The 22674-nt window shown below is 45.3% G+C and overlaps 5 protein-coding genes across 11 annotated transcripts; 2 read left to right on the forward strand and 3 right to left on the reverse strand.

Annotated features, from left to right (window-relative positions):
- Window positions 1-65: 65 nt before the first annotated feature.
- Window positions 66-4603, forward strand: LOC108612486 (NF-X1-type zinc finger protein NFXL1). Of its 3 annotated transcripts, none has more exons than XR_016269845.1 (11): window positions 66-237; window positions 297-910; window positions 975-1133; window positions 1193-1309; window positions 1374-1490; window positions 1557-1688; window positions 1748-1956; window positions 2019-2202; window positions 2259-2714; window positions 2777-3278; window positions 3333-4603. XR_016269845.1 is itself a non-coding variant. In XM_018005374.2 (10 exons), the coding sequence occupies exons 1-10, from the start codon at window positions 123-125 to the stop codon at window positions 3200-3202; spliced, it is 2529 nt and encodes an 842-aa protein (XP_017860863.1). In that variant the 5' UTR covers window positions 66-122; the 3' UTR covers window positions 3203-3282. The 3 variants fall into 3 exon arrangements, 1 of the variants encoding a protein (XP_017860863.1); XR_016269846.1 differs by having other exon boundaries at window positions 3362-4603; XM_018005374.2 differs by lacking the exon at window positions 3333-4603 and having other exon boundaries at window positions 2777-3282.
- On the reverse strand, window positions 3233-5144 carry LOC108612511 (solute carrier family 66 member 3). Its single transcript, XM_018005409.2, has 4 exons — window positions 4697-5144; window positions 4368-4627; window positions 3525-3645; window positions 3233-3458 (listed from the first exon to the last, which is right to left on the reverse strand). Exons 1-4 carry the CDS (start codon window positions 4863-4865, stop codon window positions 3328-3330), a joined length of 681 nt encoding a protein of 226 aa, XP_017860898.1. The 5' UTR covers window positions 4866-5144; the 3' UTR covers window positions 3233-3327.
- A 27-nt stretch (window positions 5145-5171) lies between these two features.
- ago (F-box and WD-40 domain protein 7) lies at window positions 5172-13926 on the forward strand. Of its 4 annotated transcripts, none has more exons than XM_089467574.1 (9): window positions 5172-5583; window positions 6938-7221; window positions 7863-9242; window positions 9306-11186; window positions 11260-11441; window positions 11509-11734; window positions 11799-12009; window positions 12082-12253; window positions 12485-13926. In XM_089467574.1, the coding sequence occupies exons 3-9, from the start codon at window positions 7917-7919 to the stop codon at window positions 12594-12596; spliced, it is 4110 nt and encodes a 1369-aa protein (XP_089323700.1). In that variant the 5' UTR covers window positions 5172-5583; window positions 6938-7221; window positions 7863-7916; the 3' UTR covers window positions 12597-13926. The 4 variants fall into 4 exon arrangements, with proteins under 4 accessions (XP_089323700.1, XP_089323701.1, XP_089323698.1 ...); XM_089467575.1 differs by having other exon boundaries at window positions 5172-5373; XM_089467572.1 differs by lacking the exon at window positions 6938-7221.
- A 337-nt stretch (window positions 13927-14263) lies between these two features.
- On the reverse strand, window positions 14264-17726 carry pav (kinesin family member pavarotti). Its single transcript, XM_089467597.1, has 6 exons — window positions 17413-17726; window positions 16588-17352; window positions 15979-16525; window positions 15600-15921; window positions 14984-15534; window positions 14264-14918 (listed from the first exon to the last, which is right to left on the reverse strand). The coding sequence occupies exons 1-6, from the start codon at window positions 17421-17423 to the stop codon at window positions 14436-14438; spliced, it is 2679 nt and encodes an 892-aa protein (XP_089323723.1). The 5' UTR covers window positions 17424-17726; the 3' UTR covers window positions 14264-14435.
- Window positions 17727-17871: 145 nt separating this feature from the next.
- Window positions 17872-20341, reverse strand: Sqor (Sulfide quinone oxidoreductase). Of its 2 annotated transcripts, XM_089467615.1 has the most exons (8): window positions 20185-20341; window positions 19953-20129; window positions 19438-19543; window positions 19138-19362; window positions 18877-19077; window positions 18611-18820; window positions 18351-18537; window positions 17872-18290 (listed from the first exon to the last, which is right to left on the reverse strand). In XM_089467615.1, exons 2-8 carry the CDS (start codon window positions 20075-20077, stop codon window positions 17980-17982), a joined length of 1365 nt encoding a protein of 454 aa, XP_089323741.1. In that variant the 5' UTR covers window positions 20078-20129; window positions 20185-20341; the 3' UTR covers window positions 17872-17979. The 2 variants fall into 2 exon arrangements, with proteins under 2 accessions (XP_089323741.1, XP_017860881.1); XM_018005392.2 differs by having other exon boundaries at window positions 19953-20230.
- Between the last annotated feature and the right edge of the window lie 2333 nt (window positions 20342-22674).

Raw genomic sequence — 22674 nt, forward strand, 5'->3', positions numbered from 1 at the left:
GGCCAAGGAACTGATTGGGAAGTTCACTTCATTCTGCTCCAGTTCGATTACATGAAGACATTTGTTGTTTCAATTCGGAGCAGTCGAATTGGGAATTCAGCGCAATTTTTTAGCCGGTCAAAATGGAAAAGTTTAGCAAAGCGCAAGCCAAAAACTTGGCAGCTGCACAGAAATTAGTGAATACTTACGCCTCCAGCTCCGAGGATGAAGGAGAATTGGATGAAAAGCATATTCTTGGTAAACGATACGCAAAGGCTTATGACGTGTCCACCCATTTGAATCTTTGTCTATTTTAGATCTTTTGTATAAGCATTACAAGGCTCCAGTGAATGCAGCGAGTGACAACAATATTAACCGCACCGCCACATTTCTGGAGAACACTTTGCACTCGGGCGCTGCTACGTGTCTAATTTGTATTGGCAGTATTCGACGCGTGGAGTCCATTTGGTCATGCAAGAGCTGCTATTGCTTCTTCCATCTCAATTGCATACAGCGCTGGGCCAACGACAGCGTAATGCAAATGAAGGTCAAGGCGGAGCAGCAGAACAATGGCAATCAGGGCTATTATAATCATCTGGGCGAGTTTGTGCCGCCCAAACGTACAAAATCGCTTCACTGGTGCTGTCCACAGTGTCGTAGAGATTACCAACCAGCCGATCGACCCACACAGTATGAATGTTTTTGTGGCAAGGAGGTGAATCCGCAGCCACAGCCCTTTCTTGTGCCCCACTCCTGTGGCGAGATTTGTGGCAAGCTGTTGCAGCCGAAATGTGGTCACGATTGCAAATTGCTGTGCCATCCGGGTCCTTGTCCACCCTGTGCCCAACTAGCTAACAGTTCTTGCCTCTGTGGAAAGGCGGCAATGCGGAGCGTGCGCTGCATCGACAAGAACTGGCAGTGCGAGCAAAAGGTATGTAGAGTGTCTAAGACTCTTATATGAAATCTTGTATCTTATATGAAATCCTTATTTTCAGTGTCAATTGCTTTTGTCCTGTGGCATGCACAAATGCAATCAGCGGTGTCATAGGCCTGGTCAGTGTCCGCCATGCAGCAGTAAGAGCTCACAGCCCTGCGAATGCAAACGTGAGCAGAAGGTCGTGAACTGTGCCGAGCCCAAATGGAAATGCAACAATGTAAGCAGGGTGTGATCTATAAATAGCTTCACTTATAAAATTTATTTCTCCTTATCTAGGTCTGTGGCGCTCTCTTTGCTTGTGGCATTCATACCTGTGAGAAAGTATGCCATGCAGGATCCTGTGAAGGCGCCGAGTGTCCGTTTGGCGTGCGCAGCTGTCCCTGTGGCAAGAGCGTAAGTACAAAAGCTGCTCAACTATATATAAGTGTTGATATGCTTTCTCTTATAATTTATGCAGATCAAAAGTGGAGCTTGCAACGAGCCACAGGAGACATGCGGAGACACTTGCCAGAAGCTCTTGTCTTGTGGCAAGCATTACTGCGCGCAACGCTGTCATCGCGGTGCTTGCAACTTGGTAAACTATTTAATTATTCAAGCTTGTAATTCAGCGCCATAATCTCTATATATTCTATTGCTAAAGTGCCCAGTGGTCACTAAGAAGAAATGCCGCTGCGGCCTGCATGAGAAGGAGATGCCCTGCTCCAAGGAGTTTAACTGCGAGACCAAATGCAAGCAGATGCGAGATTGTGGCAAACATGCTTGCAATCGCAAGGTACAAAACATACGCGTAGGTTTATCCAAACTTTCCTCATGTATCCTGTTTGTTTTCAGTGCTGTGGGGATCAATGTCCGCCCTGCGAGAAGATCTGCGGCAAGCAGCTGAGTTGCAACAAACATAAATGCCAGTCCGTGTGCCACAACGGACCCTGTTATCCGTGCAAGCTGGAATCGCAAGTGAATTGTCGCTGCGGCAAGACGAGACGAAGCGTGCCCTGCGGCCGCGAGAAGAACGCACGTATTGTGTGCCAGGAGCTATGCCGGTTGGTTGCTAAGCTCTTTACTAAGAAATATAACATGATTTAAATATTGTTCTACTCCTTAGCATTACGCCCAAGTGTCATCATGCCATCAAGCATCGTTGTCACAAGGGCGAATGCCCGCCCTGCGTGCAGCCTTGTGGCCTGATCAATGATTCCAGCGGCTGTGGACACATTTGCAAGGCGCGCTGCCATGCAGCTCAGCGTGTGCCTCGACCAGATCAGGCAACACGTGGAAAGCAGCATAAGGTGAGCCACAGACGTCTAAAGCCTTACAATTCGTATGTAATATGTAATTCTTGCAGTATGAGTACCGTGCTCTGCCACATCCGCGCTGCGAAGAGGGCGTCATCGTGCGCTGCATTGGCGGCCACGAGTTGGCCACTTGGCCTTGCTGGAACTCCAAGCCCACATCCTGTCAGCGTAAGTGCGCACGCCAGCTCAAGTGTGGCAATCATCAATGCGACCGCGTTTGCCATGCAGTGCCTGAGCCGGAGGATATGCACCAGCAAGCAGGCTGTGCGAATTGTGAACAGGGATGTACTATTCCTCGTCCTCCAGGCTGCACTCATGCCTGCAACAAAGGCTGTCATCCGCCACCTTGTGCTCCGTGCGCATTTGTGATAAAAACTAAATGCTACTGTGGCCTCAATCAGGTCATATACAAGTGCAGCGAGTACTTCAATGAGGAAGGCAGTCTGCAGGAGACGCTGGAGCGACGCCAAAGGTTCAACAGCTGTGGCAATCGTTGCCTCAAGAATGTGTGTACAAATTTGGAGAATATTTTATGTTTATATATAACTGTTAAATCTTGTTCACATAGTTCGACTGTGGCCACCGCTGCATAACCATATGTCATCCCGGCCCCTGTCCCAATCCGGAACTGTGTCGCAAGAAGCTACGCATCTATTGCAAGTGCAAACGCTTAAAGCAGGAAATCGCTTGCGACAAACATCGTGCGGGTCAAACGTCCCTCGATTGCGATGCCATTTGTCTGGCGGAGCGCTCCAAGGCCCAGGCCTCAGAGCAACAACAGCAGCAGCTCAAATTGCAGCAAGAGCAGGAGCGGAATAGACTGGAACTCGAGAAGTATGAGCAAAAGTTCGGCAAGCGCAAGCACAAGGAGCGCAAGACTTTGGATGTGGAGCCCACCAAGTCTAACATCAACTGGCAACGGTTAAGCATCTATGCATTATCCTTTCTGGTCGTAATGGGCGCACTGGCCGTGGCGTACTATGCAGACAGCTAGAATCAACTAAAGATGAACTGAAAAAAAAAATGCCAATGAGATTTGAATTTTATTAGTAAAAACTTTGTCAACAACTGTAAGTCCGTGTCTATTGAGTATTTGCTTGATTACAATTATCTTTAAATTTAAGCCGTCTTCGTCTTCGTCTTATAAACGCAGGCGGCGACAAACACGCTCAGACTAAGGAAAGTGGATATCAGGAAATTAGACAGCAGCATCAAATCATGAGACTGCACGTAAGCTGTGTATATGCGGGCTGCAAATAATGTTGAAAAGGGATTAGTTTCAGCAAAGCGCTTTGTATACATATTCATGTACTAACTCATATTGGTGAAGGCGGACAGCGCCCATGTCGTCCGGCTAACGGAGCTGGCGTCCTTTGTACGCAATATAGCGAGTAGTTGGAGCACTTTGCTCGTTGCTCCAATGGGCGTACAGAAAGGCTACAGAAGATTAAGCAAAGCATTATAAATTAACATTGAGGAAATGAAATTGAGTGACTATATGAGAAATTAATTGACAGATGTAAACTGTATTCAGAGAATTAAGCTCTGCTCATCCTAGTGTTTTAATTTGACTGTAAAACCTGCCCAGGTCAATAACCGAAAATTTAGATCACTGAGAAGATTACGGAATCAAGTTTTCAAGGTTTTTATAAGTTGATTATCAAGGCTATATTGTAATATATACTTTGTTTATATTTTTAATTGTTTCTACAACTTATTACTATAATCAGCTCAGCAAAAAATAGAGAGCAACAGCATTTTTTCGCTATAGGCAGCATATACTGTACGTTTGAGACACATCTCGCAGTGCAAATAGCTCTTAAAACAATTGGTCTGCGACCGTTGATGTCTGTATATAAATAGAAGCAAGACAAATATTATAGAGCAAAACACAAATGACCTTCGCCAATGATTCAGTTAAGAGCTTCTCATTATGCTCAGCTCCAAAGACAATCAAAACAAATAAAAACAAAACAGGTTCTCTAAAACAATTATTCAACAACACATAATTAGTTAAAAAAATTGAAAAACAAAAAGGGAAAACTAGTTTGTGGAGTACGCTGTTATCTTAACGGATGGTTCTAATCAATATCGTTGCTGTTCTATGCACACATATGTATTAGCTATATATATGAGCCATTGTTGGTTGGGTTACTCACCACCAGAAACGTTAGGATGATAATTGGAAAGAGTTTCAAATAGATAAGTGTTGCGATGATTGTATAGAATATGGCAAAGACTTGTGTTCGTTTGCCTAGCATATCCTGATATTTGAAGACATAATAGATCAGCACATATTCCTGCAGCAGCAGCACAGGATACTCCATATAGGATAAGAAGTCATAGCCTGACGTGTAATTGTAGGACATCATAACGGTATAGCTGAACAGTTCCAGGCACAGGCCAAAGACACTGATGCCTGGAATCGGGTTATACGGGAATATACAGTTAATGTGTGGGCGTAACAGTTGAGTGGGCGTAGTCTCACCTTTTGACGATTTGTTTTCGCGTATCGTATTTATTTGTGGCACCTTGATGACCAGACATGATGACACCGTAATCAAACTAAGAAGATCAGCTATAATAAGCACGATTCCCTTATCCAGGTAATGGGAGACAACCTCGCCAAGACCCTCAGACGGCGCCGTTGTGTCCATTGCGGCAGCTAAACTTATATTGATGGCTCAGTTGGTTTGATTTAAATACAAACAATCGATTGCGGGCGGCTGTGCCTTTCAATGTGCATCTGCAGCCGTATTTCCTCTTTAAAGATATCTTCAACTCATTGTAATGCATTGACCTCTAATTGGCTGTTGTTCTTACAACGTATGATCAAATCTGATTTTCATAGTGAATTTTTTATTATAAACGAAATCAAAATAATAAGTAAATAAAATATTATCGAATAGCACTACTCAGTGGTATCGATTAGTTATACTACTGCTATATATCAATACTTGACGCTGCGCGCAGCGTATCGATGCTTTGTCTCGATACTTTGGTGCTGCTAACATACAGTGGCAGCGCAGCTCAAGTCATTTAGTTATTTTTCTGTCTGAATTTAAGAATTTTTGTTTTTGTTTGTCAGAATAATACTAATACGGTTAACCATAATAGTAATACTGTATGCTAATGATAGCACAGTAGAAAAAACGGCAGAAAAACGTACGTGGTAAATTAAATTAAACGTGTGTGCTCGGTGGCAAATGCTTCTTGTGGATGGGCAAGTGTGTGTGTGTGTGCGTGAACTAAACGCAAAAAGTGTAAAACGGATGAAATAGTTAAACAATTAAGCTCAACTGCTATTGGAAACCTCATGTGTGCATCATCTATATGAATTGTATTGTTCAAAGTGCAGAATAGCGTTATCTAGGGGTAAAGTAAACTCCTTTTCCTTATGCATGTCGTGACATTTGTTCTGTATGTGTGCGTACTTGAGCGTGTGGCTGTGTGTGTATGCATATACGACATCCGACGTAGTCGCTTTCGTATGTTTCACTGTATGTGTGTGTGTACAACAATGTTCACATTTTTTTCTTTTGTTGCCTGCTCCACGAATTATGGGGCTGGCTCTCGCTCGGTGCAGGTGCAGAAAAGTGGGGTTAGGGCCAGTACAATTTAGTTAGTAAGTTTACAAACTTTTAAGAATTTTCATTTCTATATCTATTTCCCCCATGCCCATGGTCATTTGCTGTGTGACGTAGATAAATGAACAGAAAGAAGAAAAAGAAAAAAAGAAAGAAGACGACATTAATGGATGGACAAGGTTCGGGGCATTCATTCTCGCTTTAGTCCTGTGGTCGCAGCACAGGTAACACGAATGCCGTGTGAAAGCATACACAAAATGAAGCAAAACGTAAACGAAGACCCTTTAAACCTTCAGAGGAGGTCGCTCAATAGTAACATTTCTGAGAAGGGGAGGTTTCCCGACATTCTCTTGCACATCTGATCTCTTTTACGAGTGATGCAACTCAGGATCTACACACACTCACGTGTTTGCGTGTGTTCGTCTGTATGGGTGCCTATGTGTGTGTGCGCAAGGAGAAAATTCCTATGCGATCGCTCTTTGTTGTTTGACTGCTGCAAATGCACTGATCCCTTTTTGCTGTCTGTACGCGTGTGCGTGCCTAAGTGTGAGTGTACGCGGTATATTGATGCTGTGCGCGTACGAGCGAGAGAGGGAGACGCCTGAGCATGACAGTCGATGCTGATGACTTTGATGTGCGAGAGAGGGAGCGAGAGAGAAGAGAGTAGCGCAAGCAGATAGCGGCTTAAATTGCAAGGTGTACGCTATCGTTGTTGTAGTTGCTGCCGTTGCTGTTGTTGTTGGTGTGTATCTTTATTGCTTCTTCTTCTTCCGTCCGTTACTTTTGCTCTTGTCATCGCATGCCTTTACCTTTTCTGCCTGGGCTACTGATCTCTATGTGTATGTGTATGTGTGTGTGTTTGTGTATGGGAATGTGTTTGTATGTTTGTTGTAATACCCGTTTCATCTTCTTTGCCCATTCTACTTCGCGCCGTTTTAGCTTCTTCCGCCGATGCACTTTTGTGATTTCCTTTGCCAGTTTTTTGATTGCTAAGAAATACGACAACGGCTGCTGCGGCGGCTGTTGTGTTGTTGTTGTTGTTATTGTTGTTATTGCTGCTGCTGCAGCTTTACAAACATTTTTCCCACTGCTTTTCCTTTTCTTTCGATTTTTGATTTTTTTTTTTTTTTTGCAATTCTCAGAGTCTCATCATCATCATGCGAATGTGATAGAGAGACAGAGAGTGAGAGCGAGAGAGAGGGACAAAAGACAGACAGATAGACAGAAAAGTGTCTGCACACGATCTCCTCTCATCGTGCTTATTACTTTTGCCGCTTGCCTCTTTCGTCGTGTTTGCTTCGCGTTGCGTGGGAATTTTTTACAGAGCGTCGCTGTCGTAGCTCCAAGACGGCTGCTTCATCCTTCTAGCGGGTTTTATATTTTTCGGCTGAGTAAAAAATAAAGGATAGCTTCATAATTAATTCTTGTAAGTTGAAGATTCATCATTTATGTGCGCCTAGAGGTAGATACTCTTATAGAATTATTTGCATATTTTTATTGAACCCGGTTTTAGAATAGCTTCTGTTCGTGAATTGGCCACAGAGAAGCACATTGCATATCTTGAAAGGGGTAAAAAGATAATAACCGCTTGAGCACATATTTATTTTCATTTAAGGCGTAACAAGTTTCTGATATTTTTTAATTCTAAACTATTTTACACAAAACAATTTGCCTAAAGTTAATCAAAAAATATATCTCCCCCATTATTGTAATCTAGAGACTTGAAATTTAGAATATATGCTCATTGGTAGCGTCGTCTAATAGGTGCTAAGCAAATGTAAAGATACTCTAATAAATAAAACATAAACTATGTTATTTGGGTTGTTAGATACTTGGTATTTAGTAATTTGTAGGTCAAGAAAAATATATATGAGGTATATTGATTTCCATCAGGTATCTTTCAAAATGCTAGAGCTAGAGCTCCAAAAGTGAGTTACTTTTAAGACCTTTTCAAATCAAAACATTTCAGTTGAGCAACATTTGTATTTGTACATTATTTTGACCTGCAATAGAAATTATTTAACTGATGCTCAACCATTTTGTTTTATTGTCGATAACCTTTTGCAGGCGAGCAAAGCTGCAGAGCACGAAGAGAGATTGACTTTACCTGCACGTTGTATTATGGAAAAAGGATGTTCAGCTGCTAGCAGTAATTGTTCAGGTGCCGAGGACGACGCTCAGCAGGAGCAGAGCCGCCGAAGCAGCAGCAGCAGCAGCAGCAGCAGTTGCAATAGCAGCTACAGCATTGATTTAAAACCACCAACACCTCAAGCATCACAGCCAAAGGCGAGCACTAGCCAAGCGGTAGACGGAACAGTAACTGAATCTATGTCCAACCTGAGGGAGCCGGACGTGGAGGACTGTGTCTCTTCGAATTCGCAACATGGCTTTGCCGTCGTGCTCGATGATGAGTCCAGTACCGAGACCACCGGCGTGCTGGAAACATACGAGATAAGCTCTTCCAATTCACTGCCCAATAGCACGGGAGCCGGTGCCGGCGCTGAGACAATGGGCGTCGTTGTTGTTGTGCCCGTAGACGATAGCTCCTCGACAGACACGCTCAATGGTAATGAGAACGAGCGCATGAGCCGTGACGCTCCATCCGAGGAGGAAGAGGAGGAGGAGCACAACAGCCCGATGAATAATGTTTTCTTTAATGTTAACGACGAGCCGCCCGTTGTATGCCTTATAAACGATGACGACGATTTCGACGAGGAGGAAATCGTCGATGAGGATGATGATGATGATGAGGATGAGGATGCTGCGGAGCGCTCCTGCCCCAATACATCACAAGTGGATGGTACTGCTGCTGCCACTGTTGCTAATGGCATCATCACGACAGCCGATGGTTCGAAAATATTTCTGGAAACACCTGTCGTCGAGGAGCCACAGCAATCACATACTCATGTCGGCGGTGCCACAGTTGGCGGCAGTGCTGCGCAGTCGGAGCTGCTGGCGGGCAAACCGAAGCGGCTTAGCGATGAATTCGAGGCGGAAGAGCAGCAGCAACAGCTGCAGGGCAATGCACCAAGAGGAGGAGTTAAGTCTGAGCCAGGGCAGGGGCAGGGACAGGCAGTCGATGTAGCAACTAGTTCGTTGCACGATCGTCAAATGTCCGTGCGGCTTAAGCAGATGAGCCTCACGGCCAGCGCCGAGGCGTCAGCTGCCAATGCAGCAACAGCAACAAACAGCACCAACAACAGCAACAGCCCGACCAAGGCGGATATTGAGTCCATGGATCGCATTGAGCGTCGCGACTTTGAGACCGAGCAGCGTCTGACCGGCGGCATCATACTCGGCACCAATTCGCTGGTCAACAAGAATCGCCTCAATCTAAGTCTGATCAATCGCGCAGCAGCAGCAGTGGGCGCTGGCGGCGGGGCTGGAGTGGCTGGCGATGATTGGCCCAGCAGTAGCCAGGCACGCGCCTTCTCCTCAGATAGCAAGGTAAGGATCAATAATATTGTTACAGAAGCTATATTAAAGCTGCCTTCCTTACCCCCTCCGTAGTGCACCTACAAGGATCTATCGACGACGCCCACGAGCAGTCGCAAGTATACAAACAGCCGACTGAGCAAGTCCACTGCCAAACTCAACCTGGGCTCAACGCTGGCCAATGCCAACAGCAATGCCTGTCCACAGCACAGTTCCAGCTCCATCTCCAGCTGCAGCTCCAGCAGCAGCAACAGCACCAACAGCAACAATTCCAAGCTGCCCATTGTGGTCATTGTGAAGCCCAACGGGAGCAGCAACGCTTCCACTTCCACAAGCAACAACCGCACAGACGTCTACACGAACACCAACTCGAACGACGTCAATCTGTCCGCGAGCTGCCAGCATACGGGCAAAGATGTGGCCATCCCTTCGTTCAGCTCGGTGGGCTCCCAGACAAGCAGCCAGGATACCAGCGGCTGCAGTCGCACCAGCGTCTTGCCTTGTGGCAGCAGCAATGCCGGCTTTCTGGACGTGGATGCACAGCCCTCGACGTCAGCCACTTCGACTGCGACTTCGACTTCAGCTCGCTGTCATTATACAGCGGCAGCCACAGCGAAGGTGCCCACAAGGCAGGTGAATGCCAGTGCCCAGACCCAGGAGCGTTTTCTTGCACGCAGTGGCCTGGCAGCTGATGGAGCTGCCAATGTCAACGTCAATCGCAGTCGCCGTCGTGTGGAAGCTGCACGCAATAACTCCAATGATGACATTGTGCTTGACATTGTTGTTGAGGAGAATTCAGGCAATGCTGATGGAGGCGGTGGTGTAGGCGGCGGAAGCGGCGGAGTTGTTGAACCTGGAGATTATAATGCCGAAGAGCCGTGGGGCAATTGCGACGAGGAGAACAATTGTTCGGACCTGGAAGAGATATGCACTTGCCAGAACAGCATATTGGCCAGCAGTCGCAGCGGCAGCAATGCCAGCCTGAGCGAAACACTCGACATGGATGCCATGGATAGCTATCATGAGGAAGCCATTGCCATGCCGCCAATAGAGCAGCAGCAGCAACAGCAGCAGCGCAAGCGTAAATACAACGAGAGTCGTCTGCTGGATGGTGACTACTCGATGTGCATAACGGGCAGTGGCGGCGCTGGTAGTGGTGCTGGTGCTGGTGGCGGTGCGGGCGGTGTTGGGAGCAATTCGGGATCTGGCGATAACAGCCGTAAGCGCATTGCTTATGATTTCGCCTCTACCCCACGCTCCTCAACGCAGCCCCTAGGCAACGCTGCCATGATGACGCTAACGATGACGCCAACCGGCATTTCCGCCACGTCACTCGGCGGTTGCTCACCCGCTTTGGGTAGGCGTACGCCGCGCGCTCTGATGCCCACGCGCGATAACCCGCCACCCGAGCTGCAGCACTGGTTGGCACAATTTCAGCGCTGGTCCCATGCCGAACGTCTGCTGGCCTTGGATCGTCTGATCGACCATTGCGATCCTTCACAGGTGCGGCACATGATGAAGGTGATCGAGCCACAATTCCAACGTGACTTCATCTCGTTGCTGCCACGGGAACTGGCGCTGTTTGTGCTCTCATATCTGGAGCCCAAGGATTTGTTGCGCGCCGCACAAACTTGCCGCAGTTGGCGTTTCCTCTGCGACGACAATCTGCTGTGGAAGGAAAAGTGCCGGAAGGCACAGATCCTCACCGAGACACGCAGCGATCGTCCCAAACGAGGACGAGATGGTAACATGCCACCAATCGCATCGCCATGGAAGGCGGCGTACATGCGGCAGCACATCATCGAGATGAATTGGCGCTCGCGGCCAGTGCGCAAGCCGAAGGTGCTCAAGGGTCATGACGATCATGTGATCACATGCCTTCAGTTCTCCGGCAATCGCATTGTATCCGGCTCCGATGACAATACGCTTAAGGTCTGGTCGGCAGTCAGCGGCAAGGTAAGACAGCAGTCAAGATAGAACCTTGGTCGGGTCATTGTCTAATCTCAACTCAACTTCTGTCCTTCTCTAGTGTCTGCGCACCTTGGTGGGGCATACTGGCGGCGTTTGGTCCTCGCAAATGTCTGGCAATATCATCATATCGGGCAGCACGGATCGCACGCTCAAGGTGTGGGACATGGAGAGCGGCAGCTGTGTGCACACGCTCCAGGGACACACCTCAACGGTGCGCTGCATGCATTTGCATGGCAATAAGTAAGTGATTCTGGCAGAGCTGGCTGTGCAGCACCAGACTTACCTCATCATCTCCATCTTCATCTAGGGTGGTCAGCGGCTCACGAGATGCAACGCTGCGTGTGTGGGACATTGAGTTGGGCACGTGTCTGCATGTCCTGGTTGGCCACTTGGCTGCGGTACGGTGTGTGCAATATGATGGCAAGCTGATTGTGTCGGGCGCCTACGACTATATGGTCAAGATCTGGCACCCAGAGCGACAGGAGTGCCTGCACACGCTGCAGGGTCACACCAATCGTGTCTACTCCTTGCAGGTAGAGTCAACTAATCATCCAGTTCCTCTGCAGCCTAACCAATTCGAATTCCTATTTTGTGCAGTTTGATGGTCTTCATGTCGTCTCTGGGTCACTGGATACCTCGATACGTGTATGGGACGTGGAGACTGGCAATTGCAAGCACACTCTAATGGGCCATCAGAGTCTCACCTCCGGCATGGAGCTGCGACAAAATATACTCGTCTCTGGCAATGCCGATTCCACGGTCAAAGTGTGGGACATTACAACAGGACAATGCCTGCAAACGCTATCGGGTAATTTGATTTTACTTGATTAACTGATCGATGATCTTGGGCATTCATTAACTGTTATTTTTGTTGCTTTAGGCCCCAATAAGCATCAGTCAGCGGTCACTTGCCTGCAGTTCAATTCACGCTTTGTGGTCACCAGCTCCGATGATGGCACCGTCAAGCTGTGGGATGTCAAAACGGGCGATTTTATACGCAATTTGGTTGCTTTGGATTCGGGCGGCTCCGGTGGAGTGGTCTGGCGCATCAGGTAGCTAATTAATGTTTGTTCACGAGTCTGTCCGACTGTGCATATGAATTGTAAATGGAGGGAGAGGAATATATAGCCCGGGGTGCTTTTCATAAAGATTGATAGAGATATAAAATCCTGTTTGACTGCCAGATGTACATTGAGAAACATGCATAACCCAAGCATAACTATTGGTTTCTAAATACTGGTATGTGGCATTTATTTACATATATTTCAACCTTTTATTCACAGGGCGAACGATACAAAGTTGATTTGTGCCGTGGGTTCACGCAATGGTACGGAGGAGACAAAGCTAATGGTACTGGACTTTGATGTGGAGGGCGCTTGTGTCAAGTGTTCATAGGAACAGTTCCAGTTCCAGTTCCAGCTCGAGTTCAGTTCAGTTCAATTTGCAAACTGTGTGTGCAAAATAAGGCGCACTCTACTCTATGTTATGATAAACGCGAGAGCCGCTACAATGCTTTAGCTCGTTATGGGAGCGAGCCAGCCGGAGGCGATATCACACACACACACACACACATACACACACACCCAAACTCAACTAACACAGACACACACCACCAACACACACTTATACAGATGACTCGTCTATCTGTCATGCATAATCGAAACGTTATCGTCGCTTGCCTTGCCAACAAATGCAGCTGCTCACACACACATATATATATACATATACACATGCCTACACACGTTCACATACAAAACACACACACACATACATTTGGGAGTTGTGAGTGCGAGTGTAAAGACGTTTTCAATGTTATCATTTGTTTCAAATGCGTTGCTTTTATATAGCCAAAATTTGTTTTCCACAAAAATAGAATAATTTTTGCTTCTTAGTTCTTATTGATTATGAATTACGTACATAAAAACAAAAACAAAAAAACGATCATATATATATATATATTATATATATTATATATCTCATAGCAAGTCGAATGTTTACAAACATACTACTATATACGTATTATGCATATACCTACATACATCATTTTGTTCCGTATCGAATGAACCGAAAAGAAAAGTTTTATGAAAAAACAGCTTTATATTAATTAAAATTGTAAATTGTTTAATTGATTGATTAATTATGATGTCTATAATGTTAATAATGCCGTTAAATTATTTTGGAGACCCAATATTGAGTTGTTTCTGTTTCTCTCTCTCTCTCTCTATATATATATATATAAACATTTTGTGGTTTCGTTCGATCTGTTTTGTTTACACACACCAATGCGTATGTATTTGATTTTTAATGTATTTTTGTTAAAAGGCTTCCCGTGTGTAGTAGTCCCGTTTAAATGTAAATTGTATGTTAGTATATGCTAAATTTAACGAAAATATTGAAAATTTTCAAATTTTTTGTTGCCTGCTTAAGAGATGGGCTAGACTCGTATATAGAAATTTAAGTATTTCGTGGTACTCAATTCGTATGAGGGGAATGAGAAGGAGAAGGAGGGGGGCAGCTCTCACACACACTCACATACAGTTACACATACTAACACAAACACACTCACACACACATATATATACAAAAGCATTAAGCGAACATATATTTTAATTATAGACTGATTTATTAGTAATTGAAATTAATCTACAAATTTAAGCATAAATCTGAATAAACGCAGGAATAATTAAACCAAGAGTTAAATAAAAACAAAAACAAACAACATAAATGCATGTGCATGTGATTTTATTTTCGTTTTCTGTCCAAAGTTTTTGATTTCCAAATGCTACGATAACGGCCAACAATACGATCATTCGACATGCGGTATACGATATATTTATACCGTTATTTGGGTTCGGGGTGAATGGGGTATTAGCTATGTACATGCCGATTAATCTAAACAATAATTTATGATACAATTTATGGCAAAATTAATCGCAACAATAAATGCAGAAATTCTTAAAATTGTTTATTGTTTTATAAACTTTTCATTCAGTTTATCGGAGCTACTATAACCAACTGTAAATGAGGCCTGACATTCGTATTCGTTTGAATCGGTCCCCAAATAAAGTTAATAAGTCTATAATTGACTTCTTTAATTGTGTTCGTAAACTTAAAACAAATCACTTCATTGATGATTCAACTTATAAATCGAGACTGAGTATAATACATAATTAACTGGAAAGCAAAACATCTGATATAATGTTCTGATAATACGGGTATGTAAGAGTATATCGTTCACATCTTGGACTTCTTGCTGCTGTGCCCTTCGATGCCCAGATTGCAGCGCGAGGCCACATCCTGCACGGATGTCAGGCCAGTGGTGCTCGTCGGCAATGGGCCACCAAATGCCGAGGACGACAAATTGCCGTTGCTAGGCCGTTTGCGCGTAGGCGAATGGACGGGTGACTTCTGCTTGAGGCACTCGACGTCATCGAACACGACTTGAGCGCCGCCGCCACAAGTGGGTATTACGTTGCCCTTGTACAGTTTCGTCTCCACATCGCCATCGGTGTCAGCCTCCTGGGAGACAAGGCAATATTTGTTGGCTCCATGGCCGGTTAGCTCCTTCATGTCGGTTAGCTTCGTAACCGATTTACGATTCTTCAGATACGGCTGCATAATCGTGCCAAGTGGCACAGGATTGGCGGCACGATGCTCCAGCCATTTATCGCCGGCGGAACGGGACCTGCGGTGCCTGTTGTTGGCAGCTGCCAAGCCCTACCAAACGGATTAAAAAAACAGTTAAAATTCTGAATAATTGTTATCCCTCACTATACGCTTACATGTCTCGGAGTACAGTAGAGGTCCGTGCGAGTCGTAGGTGCTGCTGTGGACTCTGTGCGCGTGGTGAAGCCACCGCGATCCTTGTCGTTCAGCAGATTCTCTGAGCTGTGGGAACGCGGCAAGCTGGGCACATCCTCAGACTGTAGTATATTGGACACCAAGCGCAACTTCTCGTCCTTGATGCGCATGCGCTCCTGCATTTTGGCGCGTTGTTCACGCAGCTTCATATCGAATTCGCGTTTGTTCTTATCCGATTCAACGGCCAGTTTGGAATTGTACTTCTTTTTCTGTTTCTCTTTCTCCTGCTCCTTCTGCGTGAGCAGTTGCTCCTGTTCGCTGAGCTTCTGGCTGAGTTCCTGGATCTGCCGGTCCCGTTTGCTCAGCGTATTGTTCAGCACATCAATGGAGCTCTCGTGTATGCGCACCTTGTTCTCCAGGGCGGCGCTCCGTTCCCGTTCCTGCTTGTAGACGGCCTTCATGGAGGCCAGCTCCGTCCGCAGCTGCAAATTGTCGCGATCCAGATTCATGAGCATCTGACGGAAATTGTCACCTAACGGGGAAATGGGAATTTATGAAGAATGCATGATACGAGAGAAAGGAAAATCTCAATCCTACACTTAACATCCATGTTGGCGCGCAGTTTGCGTCGCTTATCGATCCGCTGCTCCAGATACTCCATTAGCTCCTGTATCTTGCACGCGGCCTCCGGACTATCCATTTGATAGTGTGGAAAGTCGGCGCCCAAGCTGTAAACCAAACCCACATCCACCTCCAGCTGCTTGGCCTCGGGTATGCCCAGCTCGTTCAGATTGTTAACGGCAATCTTGAACAGTTTGTTGGCCTTGCGGCGACCGGGCGTAAGACCCAGGTCTGGCTTCATGGGCGTGGCGCGGGCTATTTGCACCTCTTGAGTCATCTCTGCAAACTTCATGACTTGCTGTGGATGAAGATAAAGTTAAGGATAACAGATAACAGGCAATTTAAAACTATCTACCATGTTCTCATCGTAGTCCTCGATGCGCGGATTGATGCACACGATCATGGACACCTGCCCTTCGCCATCAAAGTAGTTCTTGAACATGTGCGTGATCTTCGAGTCGCGATATGGTATCTTCTTGGGAGGCACATTCGGGGGCAGCTGTTGATTCTCGCGCAGATACTCGAGGCAAGTGCGAAGCGTCATCAACGAGTTGTTAATGTTGCCCGCTTCACGGAGACGTACGCCCGTGTTCTTGGTGCGGGAGGAGCGTTCACTGCCAGCCAAATCGACAAGCGACAGCTGGCTAACGGTGATCGTGTGCTTGTCTTGGATCACGCGCTCGCCCTGGCAATCGGTGGGCGCTTGGACAAGTCGTATATTGAATACGGAGTGACTGCGACTGGACTCTGCATTTAGGATTGTGTTGCCCATGCGCTTGCGCTTCTGGCCCATATGAAAGACATCGAGAGCATCCTCCACGGTCTTGACTTCCACTTCGGTAACGCCATGCACGAACATCTGGTGATTCGCGTCCTCGCGTATGATTTTGCACTGCAAGGATCTAGATTTAAAATTGAGATGATAAGCTGGAATTCTATACACATTATATCAGAAACACATTACTTCTGCACGCCGGAGTCCTCGAGCAGATCGTAGACGCTATTGTTGTACATCTCCACATAGGTAATGAACACTGAGTACATGTTGTCCTCATCGAGCACGGTCAGCGGCGATGGCTCCACCGAGGCCTGTGATGCGATCTCCGGGTCTGAGTCCTTGCGTCGAAACGCAAATCGCCCGGCTCCTGCAAATCGTTGATTCATCTCCTGCTGCCGCTCGAGCAGCGCATCCTCTTCCGAAAGTATTTCAAAGCCATTCAACCGATCCGGCTTGAACACAAACTTCTTTGCCTGATAGTCAGAGATGGTGCGAAACAGTAGATCTAAGCAACGAGGCATTATACCGCGATGCCGAGCGTTTCCCGTCATTGTGTAGGTCTTTCCACTGCCCGTCACACCGTAAGTGAAGAGCAAACTATTCCTGCCGCGGACCAGGTTCTCGACCAGCGGCTGAGCAACGGCCGCGAAAACCTCTTGCTGAGTGGCATCTGGCTGAAAGACATGTTTGAAGATGTACTGCAACTCGCGCTGGGCGCCGTTTTGGTTTTTCTGATGATGCTGCAGCAGTTGATCCTGGGGATTGATCGCGATTGTGGTCGAATTCTTGACACGCAGGCAGGTCAAATCGCCTTCCGACTGCAGTGGACGCACTCGGCAAAATACATTCACAGGATCCTGTTGTTTATTAGAGACGTCTCGTCGCTTTTCTGTATGCATTTGTGCCTGCATTTGACGAGGCGTCTTGGGAACACGGAGTGGCGTACGCGCCCTGCATGGCAATATCGTTCATTATTAGCTCTTATGACATCTATTGCTGTCCACTACTTACATTGCTTTCATTTTGATAGGTTTTGTAATTTAAATACTGCTGCACTATTGATATATTTACTTAAATTTGTGATTCAGCAAAGACTTTAGGTTCGTTAGCTTCAAATGCTTGCGCCCATACAGACGCCACGCTTGTTCTTCCTCTTCTTTTCTGCGATTTGCGTTCGCTGCCAACTTCACGTGTCTCAAATTTTCGTTTGGTACGCAGGGCTGTATTTTCGATATTTTAAAAATGCTATAATTTAATTGAATCTGGTGAAATTTACTATTGACATAACTTAAACCAATGCTAATTGAACTTATTATCACTGTTTAAGCTCTTAAATATACTGTTCAGTTTATACAGCTCAGAAAGTCATGGTCAGTCCACTGCTGAACAATTTACCTTCAATTATGTTAATTAACAGACTACTGTTAATTAACAGCAACTACTATTGACGTTAAATTCAAACACACTTCGTTCGTCAAATTTGCAATGTATAAATGCATATATATTATAAAAGCTATAAAAAATAAGAGTTATTGCATTTGTAGATCATTCGATATGTGCTTTTCACGATAAGGACACTTATTTGCCGAATTTAAATACAGACAACAAATTACGCATCAGGGCTGGTCCATTCCAGTGTCCCGTTAACATTAGCTTCCAATACAGCAACGGCATAAAATCTTTCTTCATGATAAACATGGAATAGCGCTCCTTGTTCTGGGCCACAGGGAATGTCTCCAGAGGCGTCAGGCTATAATCGAACTCGGCCAATATTACGCTGTTGTAGCCCGTAACCAGGGGACACGAAGCATATCCATCATAGATGTCTTTAAGGGGCTTACCCTCCAGCGCTGCGATCATATTACGGAATACAACCGGTGACTGGGCAGCTAACCGATAAGAAAAATGTTTCTAATTATAATATAACGGAACCTCAGTCATTATTTCACCTGCTGATGCGGCAGTCTTAGAGTTAGGTGAACCGGATGAATCGCCTATGGCGAATACGTTCTGGTACTTTTTGTGCTGCAGTGTGGACTGATCCACATCCACGAAGCCCGCCTCGTTGATCAGCTGCTTGCAGCGTGTCAAAGCGTCCGGCGCACTCATTGGCGGTACGGCGTGCAACATTGAGTACTAATTAAAGAAACGAATATATAGTATTACTATCCAAAATACGTCCTCAATCTGTAAGTCATCATTTGCCCACCTTCTCCTCGAAACGCTCGCTGGGATTATCCAAATTCTCAAAAACGGCAATGTCTTGACCGGGCTTAACCTCAATTAGATTACGGCGCGTATTTACCGTTATGTTGCGCTTCTTCACAATGGGCCAGAGAGCATCTGCATAGTGCTTAACCCCAAAGAGCACGGGCAGAGCCGTATTATATTTGATATTTATATCATTCCGCTTGCCCAACTGCAAAGGATATTTCTGATGAGAGGCGATTACGGATTTGTAGATGCACGGTTTACCTTGCGGAAATAGTGTTCAGCGATGTAGACAATCTTCTGAGGCGCTCCCGGGCACTTGACCGGCGACGAGGGATATGTGAAGATGGCATCTCCGCCTTGAATATTACGTAGGCAGTCGAATACCCTGTCCACGTACTTGGGTGAATAGATGGAGCACACTTTACCATTGGGTATGGCCAGCGCCTCCTCGAGTCCGGGTATCTAAAAGGGATGGTAATTACCTTACGGCGTAGTTTATTATTTATCTGAAATTTAGCTTACCTTATTGTAGTTTAGCTGGAGACCTGTAGCTATCAACAACATATCGTATTTGATGGTATTTCCGCCAGATGTCTTCACCGTATTACTCTCCGGATCGAACTCTACGGCCGCTTCCTGCAGCCACTTTGCCTTCTTGGGCAGCACCTCGGCCATGGACTTGTAGGAGTGCTCCAGGCGCTTCATTCCACCCCCAATTAGCGTGAACATCGGCTGGTAATAATGTTTCTAAGGACAACATACAGTAGGGAGTAAGTCCCTCTACTTGACTTGACAGAGCTATCACAACTAGGGCTTACGTACATCAGCAGGCTCCACTACGATCACCTTGTTCCTGCCTAAGCGTGAGGAGAGCTTCGCAGCCAAAGCACAGCCGCCAGCGCCGCCGCCAACAACCAAAACTTGACATCTGCAAAGGATCGTAGATAATTACATTAACACTGCCTACCTACCGTTGCACCATATATATAGATACATATACCCGATTGAACATCTTCAACAGAGTATACAGCGACACACAAATAAAAGCTTCTGCTGCCGGTTAAAATGTGTGTGTGTTTTTTGGCCTACGTGCTTAATTCCCTCGCCTTAATCATGCTAATTGTATTTGTTTAATAGATACATCTGCTATATATATAATATATACCACATATATACAGATATGCATTTGCATATAGAACAATACACAAAGGCCCTGCGAAACTTTTACGATCCTCTTGGGACCTGTCTGTCATTTCTTATTAGCGCTACTCCTCCATCGCCGGGGGTGTGGCAGAGCAAAATCGAAAGAAAGAAACACAAAAAAACAAAAAACTTACTCGTGCTTGTCATTAAGTGTTTGACTGGCCGACAGATTCCGGTGGAGCAGGCGCTCACTGAAGCTGCGTGTGGCCAAAAGCTTAGCCTGCCTAAGGGCCAACGGGAGGCAAGTGTAAGAGGTCATGATGGGTGCAGACTCAAGTGTATATTAGCTCATACGATCGATAACTGGTTGACTATTAAATAAATAATTATTTTAGATATAGCTGAGCACCAGCTGCGCGGACGTACTTGCTGCAGCGACGTCCGATTGACGACTGACGGCGACTAACAAATGGCGAAGAGAGAAGAAAGCAAAGAGCAAAGCTTGATTAGCACATCGCTAGCAACAGCCAAAGCAAGTGGTTAGTGCGAACGCCACAAACGGGATTTGGACAAATAAAAAAAAAACAATAAATATAAACTTGTATTTCACAACGGTTATGTGACGCTAGAGCTTCAGCGGCAGCAGCAGATGTATTAATTAAGCATGTTTATCGCGTGGGCCCGCCGGGCTATACATTTTTTTTTCGGCCAGTGTATGCTGTTAACCTTGAATGAGCTTTTGTTACACGTGTTGCAGTTATTGATGCGTACTCAGCTTTGAAAGCTTTGAGAGCTTCTTCAAGAATTAGCATACAGTGCTGGGCGTAAATATAGATGCACTTATTTTGAAACTATAATTTTATTAAAGTATGTAAGCTTTTAGCATTAATTTACAATATTAAAGGCAAGCATACTAGCATACTTTTAAGGTTGGGTTACTGGCAGCAGTATCCAATGGCTCATATGTATATGTATGTGTATGTATGTATGTTTGTGTATTGCAAATCACTTCATTTTTAATTTTATATAGCAAGGGAAAAGCTGTGTTTCAGCTAGGCGGTGCATTTGAAAGAAATTTGATTAAAATTCAGGAGTCAAAAATGTTTTTAAATAATATTAAAATCTTATATCGATTACAACCTTGCACAAAGATATTGGGTGACATAGCCAATTTAAAGAGGTACTTAAAACAAGAACAATATGGTTCATTTACTAGTTCAGTTAGCTCAACAGCTCGTAAGTAAATCATACTGTTAAATCAACTTTTAATCAATTCCTATTGATCAGCTATTCCATTATTCAGGAGCTCATACTCAAAGACTGAATAATTCATTAGAAGGGTTAGCTCATGAACTACTCCAGGAACAAGCTAAAAGAAAATGCGTTTGATCACAATCTGCCATCGAAAAGCTCATTAGAATATAGAATTAGTGGATTACCAGCGGAAGTAGAGTTAGTAAACTACTCGGGGAATTAGTCAAAGGAACAACAGTTTAGAATCAACAGTGCGCCGATTGAAATAACTAGTTTGGTGGCTCCTTATGCAGTGACTGATTGAACTTATTCTCTACTCCAGCATAAAAAATATTTGCTTAACTTCAGAAGGTTTAAGATGTTGAAAGCGTGACCAATGGCCTGATGCAGCTCTTAAGCGGATACGCAAAGAATAGATCACATATATACATATATATGTATATGCATATATACACACTCATATACGTATAGAAATGTGTATGTATGTATCTAAGTTTAGCTGTAGAGCAATGGCGGCCCCTAAAAGTATGACTCACTTTTGTTTTCCCAGCGATAAAGTAAAGAGAACAAAACGCTTGAACAAGATTTACAAAGCGAAGTTGTGAAGTGTTGGCTAACGTCCAATTACCAGTGTTGGCTAGCAGCCTGAGCTGCGTGGGGCACATGAGTGCGTTGTGTCGTTGTGATTAGCTACATTAATTTGAGCCACAAACAAACAGAAATAAGCGAAATAGAAGCAATTGCTGTTGTTGTTGTTGTGTTTAATTACGCCCTGCTGCTGGCATAATTGGGTAGGGAGCATTGCCGCCCCTGTCTCAATGTGTGGGCGTAACGCAGCAGCGGTATCAATTGGAGCCAAGCTGGCTAAATACAAATGAAGCCCTATTGTTGGCCAAATTGGCTAAAAAAACAACTAAATATAACAAAACAGCGGAATGCGTGGGTGAACTTAGCATGCACACACACACACATTCATACAAACAGCTACGTGTGCATGTGTGTGTTTGTCACAACAGGCGAGCTGCGCAGTTGCCAGGCAGCGTCCCTTGATTAGCAGCTCATTATGATGATTGCCAAAGTCGAAGAAGAAGAAAAAAAACGAAAAAGTCGCAATTATTGTGTTCCAGCAGTCAGAAGTCGCCTACCGAGGCACACCCAACCCCCACCCCGATCCCCACTCTGCTCCCTAATCGACAGACCAGCTTAAAGTGCAACTCGATTTGAATTTAACGGTTCCGTCGAGTGCATTTCAATTTATAGCACATAGAATCAATTAAAGCACAGCTGCGACCAGCACACGCACACGCACATACATATACATATGTATGTACATAAATACATATGCAAATATTGTAGATCCGGTCTGCCAGGTGACGTCTGTGCGTCTGTCTAACTCCTGGCCAATCAAATCGCCACGCTCTAAAAGCCCCATAAAGAGCAGAGGAGAGTGGGCGAGAGGGAGCGGGAGAGAGAAGGAAGCGAGGCTTCGTCAATTGCAACTGCCTCAACCAGATTGCGGCAGCTAAGATGAGTGGCAAAAGCAGCGAGTTCCAGCTGGAAAGTTGCACAATGTTAAGTGAGGATATGTCAACGGGCAGAGGGAGGGGTAGGTCAACCGTGGGTTAATTAAGTACGTGAACCGATCTACACATAACTAACAGC

Source organism: Drosophila arizonae, chromosome 4 (genome assembly GCF_054131065.1).
Source record: "Drosophila arizonae isolate 15081-1271.41 chromosome 4, UAZ_ARI_1.0, whole genome shotgun sequence".
Lineage (NCBI taxonomy): Eukaryota > Metazoa > Arthropoda > Insecta > Diptera > Drosophilidae > Drosophila > Drosophila arizonae.

Excerpts from the sequence above, each read along its gene's own strand:
- pav (XM_089467597.1), bottom strand. Across the intron at positions 16,526-16,587 it reads GAGGACTCCGGCGTGCAGAA|ATCCTTGCAGTGCAAAATCA; the intron begins GTAATGTGTTTC and ends TTTTAAATCTAG. Across the intron at positions 15,535-15,599 it reads CGCCAACATGGATGTTAAGT|GTGACAATTTCCGTCAGATG; the intron begins GTAGGATTGAGA and ends TTTCCCCGTTAG.
- Sqor (XM_089467615.1), bottom strand. The coding sequence starts at position 20,077 with ATGACCTCTTACACTTGCCTCCCGTTGGCCCTTAGGCAGGCTAAGCTT. Across the intron at positions 19,363-19,437 it reads TCGTAGTGGAGCCTGCTGAT|AAACATTATTACCAGCCGAT; the intron begins GTACGTAAGCCC and ends TGTTGTCCTTAG. Across the intron at positions 18,821-18,876 it reads CTGAACACTATTTCCGCAAG|TTGGGCAAGCGGAATGATAT; the intron begins GTAAACCGTGCA and ends TATCCTTTGCAG.
- LOC108612511 (XM_018005409.2), bottom strand. The coding sequence starts at position 4,865 with ATGGACACAACGGCGCCGTCTGAGGGTCTTGGCGAGGTTGTCTCCCAT. Across the intron at positions 4,628-4,696 it reads CGAAAACAAATCGTCAAAAG|GCATCAGTGTCTTTGGCCTG; the intron begins GTGAGACTACGC and ends ACCCGATTCCAG. Across the intron at positions 3,646-4,367 it reads TCATCCTAACGTTTCTGGTG|CCTTTCTGTACGCCCATTGG; the intron begins GTGAGTAACCCA and ends AATCTTCTGTAG.
- ago (XM_089467574.1), top strand. The coding sequence starts at position 7,917 with ATGGAAAAAGGATGTTCAGCTGCTAGCAGTAATTGTTCAGGTGCCGAG. Across the intron at positions 11,442-11,508 it reads ATGCATTTGCATGGCAATAA|GGTGGTCAGCGGCTCACGAG; the intron begins GTAAGTGATTCT and ends ATCTTCATCTAG. Across the intron at positions 12,254-12,484 it reads GGAGTGGTCTGGCGCATCAG|GGCGAACGATACAAAGTTGA; the intron begins GTAGCTAATTAA and ends TTTTATTCACAG.
- LOC108612486 (XM_018005374.2), top strand. The coding sequence starts at position 123 with ATGGAAAAGTTTAGCAAAGCGCAAGCCAAAAACTTGGCAGCTGCACAG. Across the intron at positions 911-974 it reads ACTGGCAGTGCGAGCAAAAG|TGTCAATTGCTTTTGTCCTG; the intron begins GTATGTAGAGTG and ends CCTTATTTTCAG. Across the intron at positions 1,491-1,556 it reads ATCGCGGTGCTTGCAACTTG|TGCCCAGTGGTCACTAAGAA; the intron begins GTAAACTATTTA and ends CTATTGCTAAAG.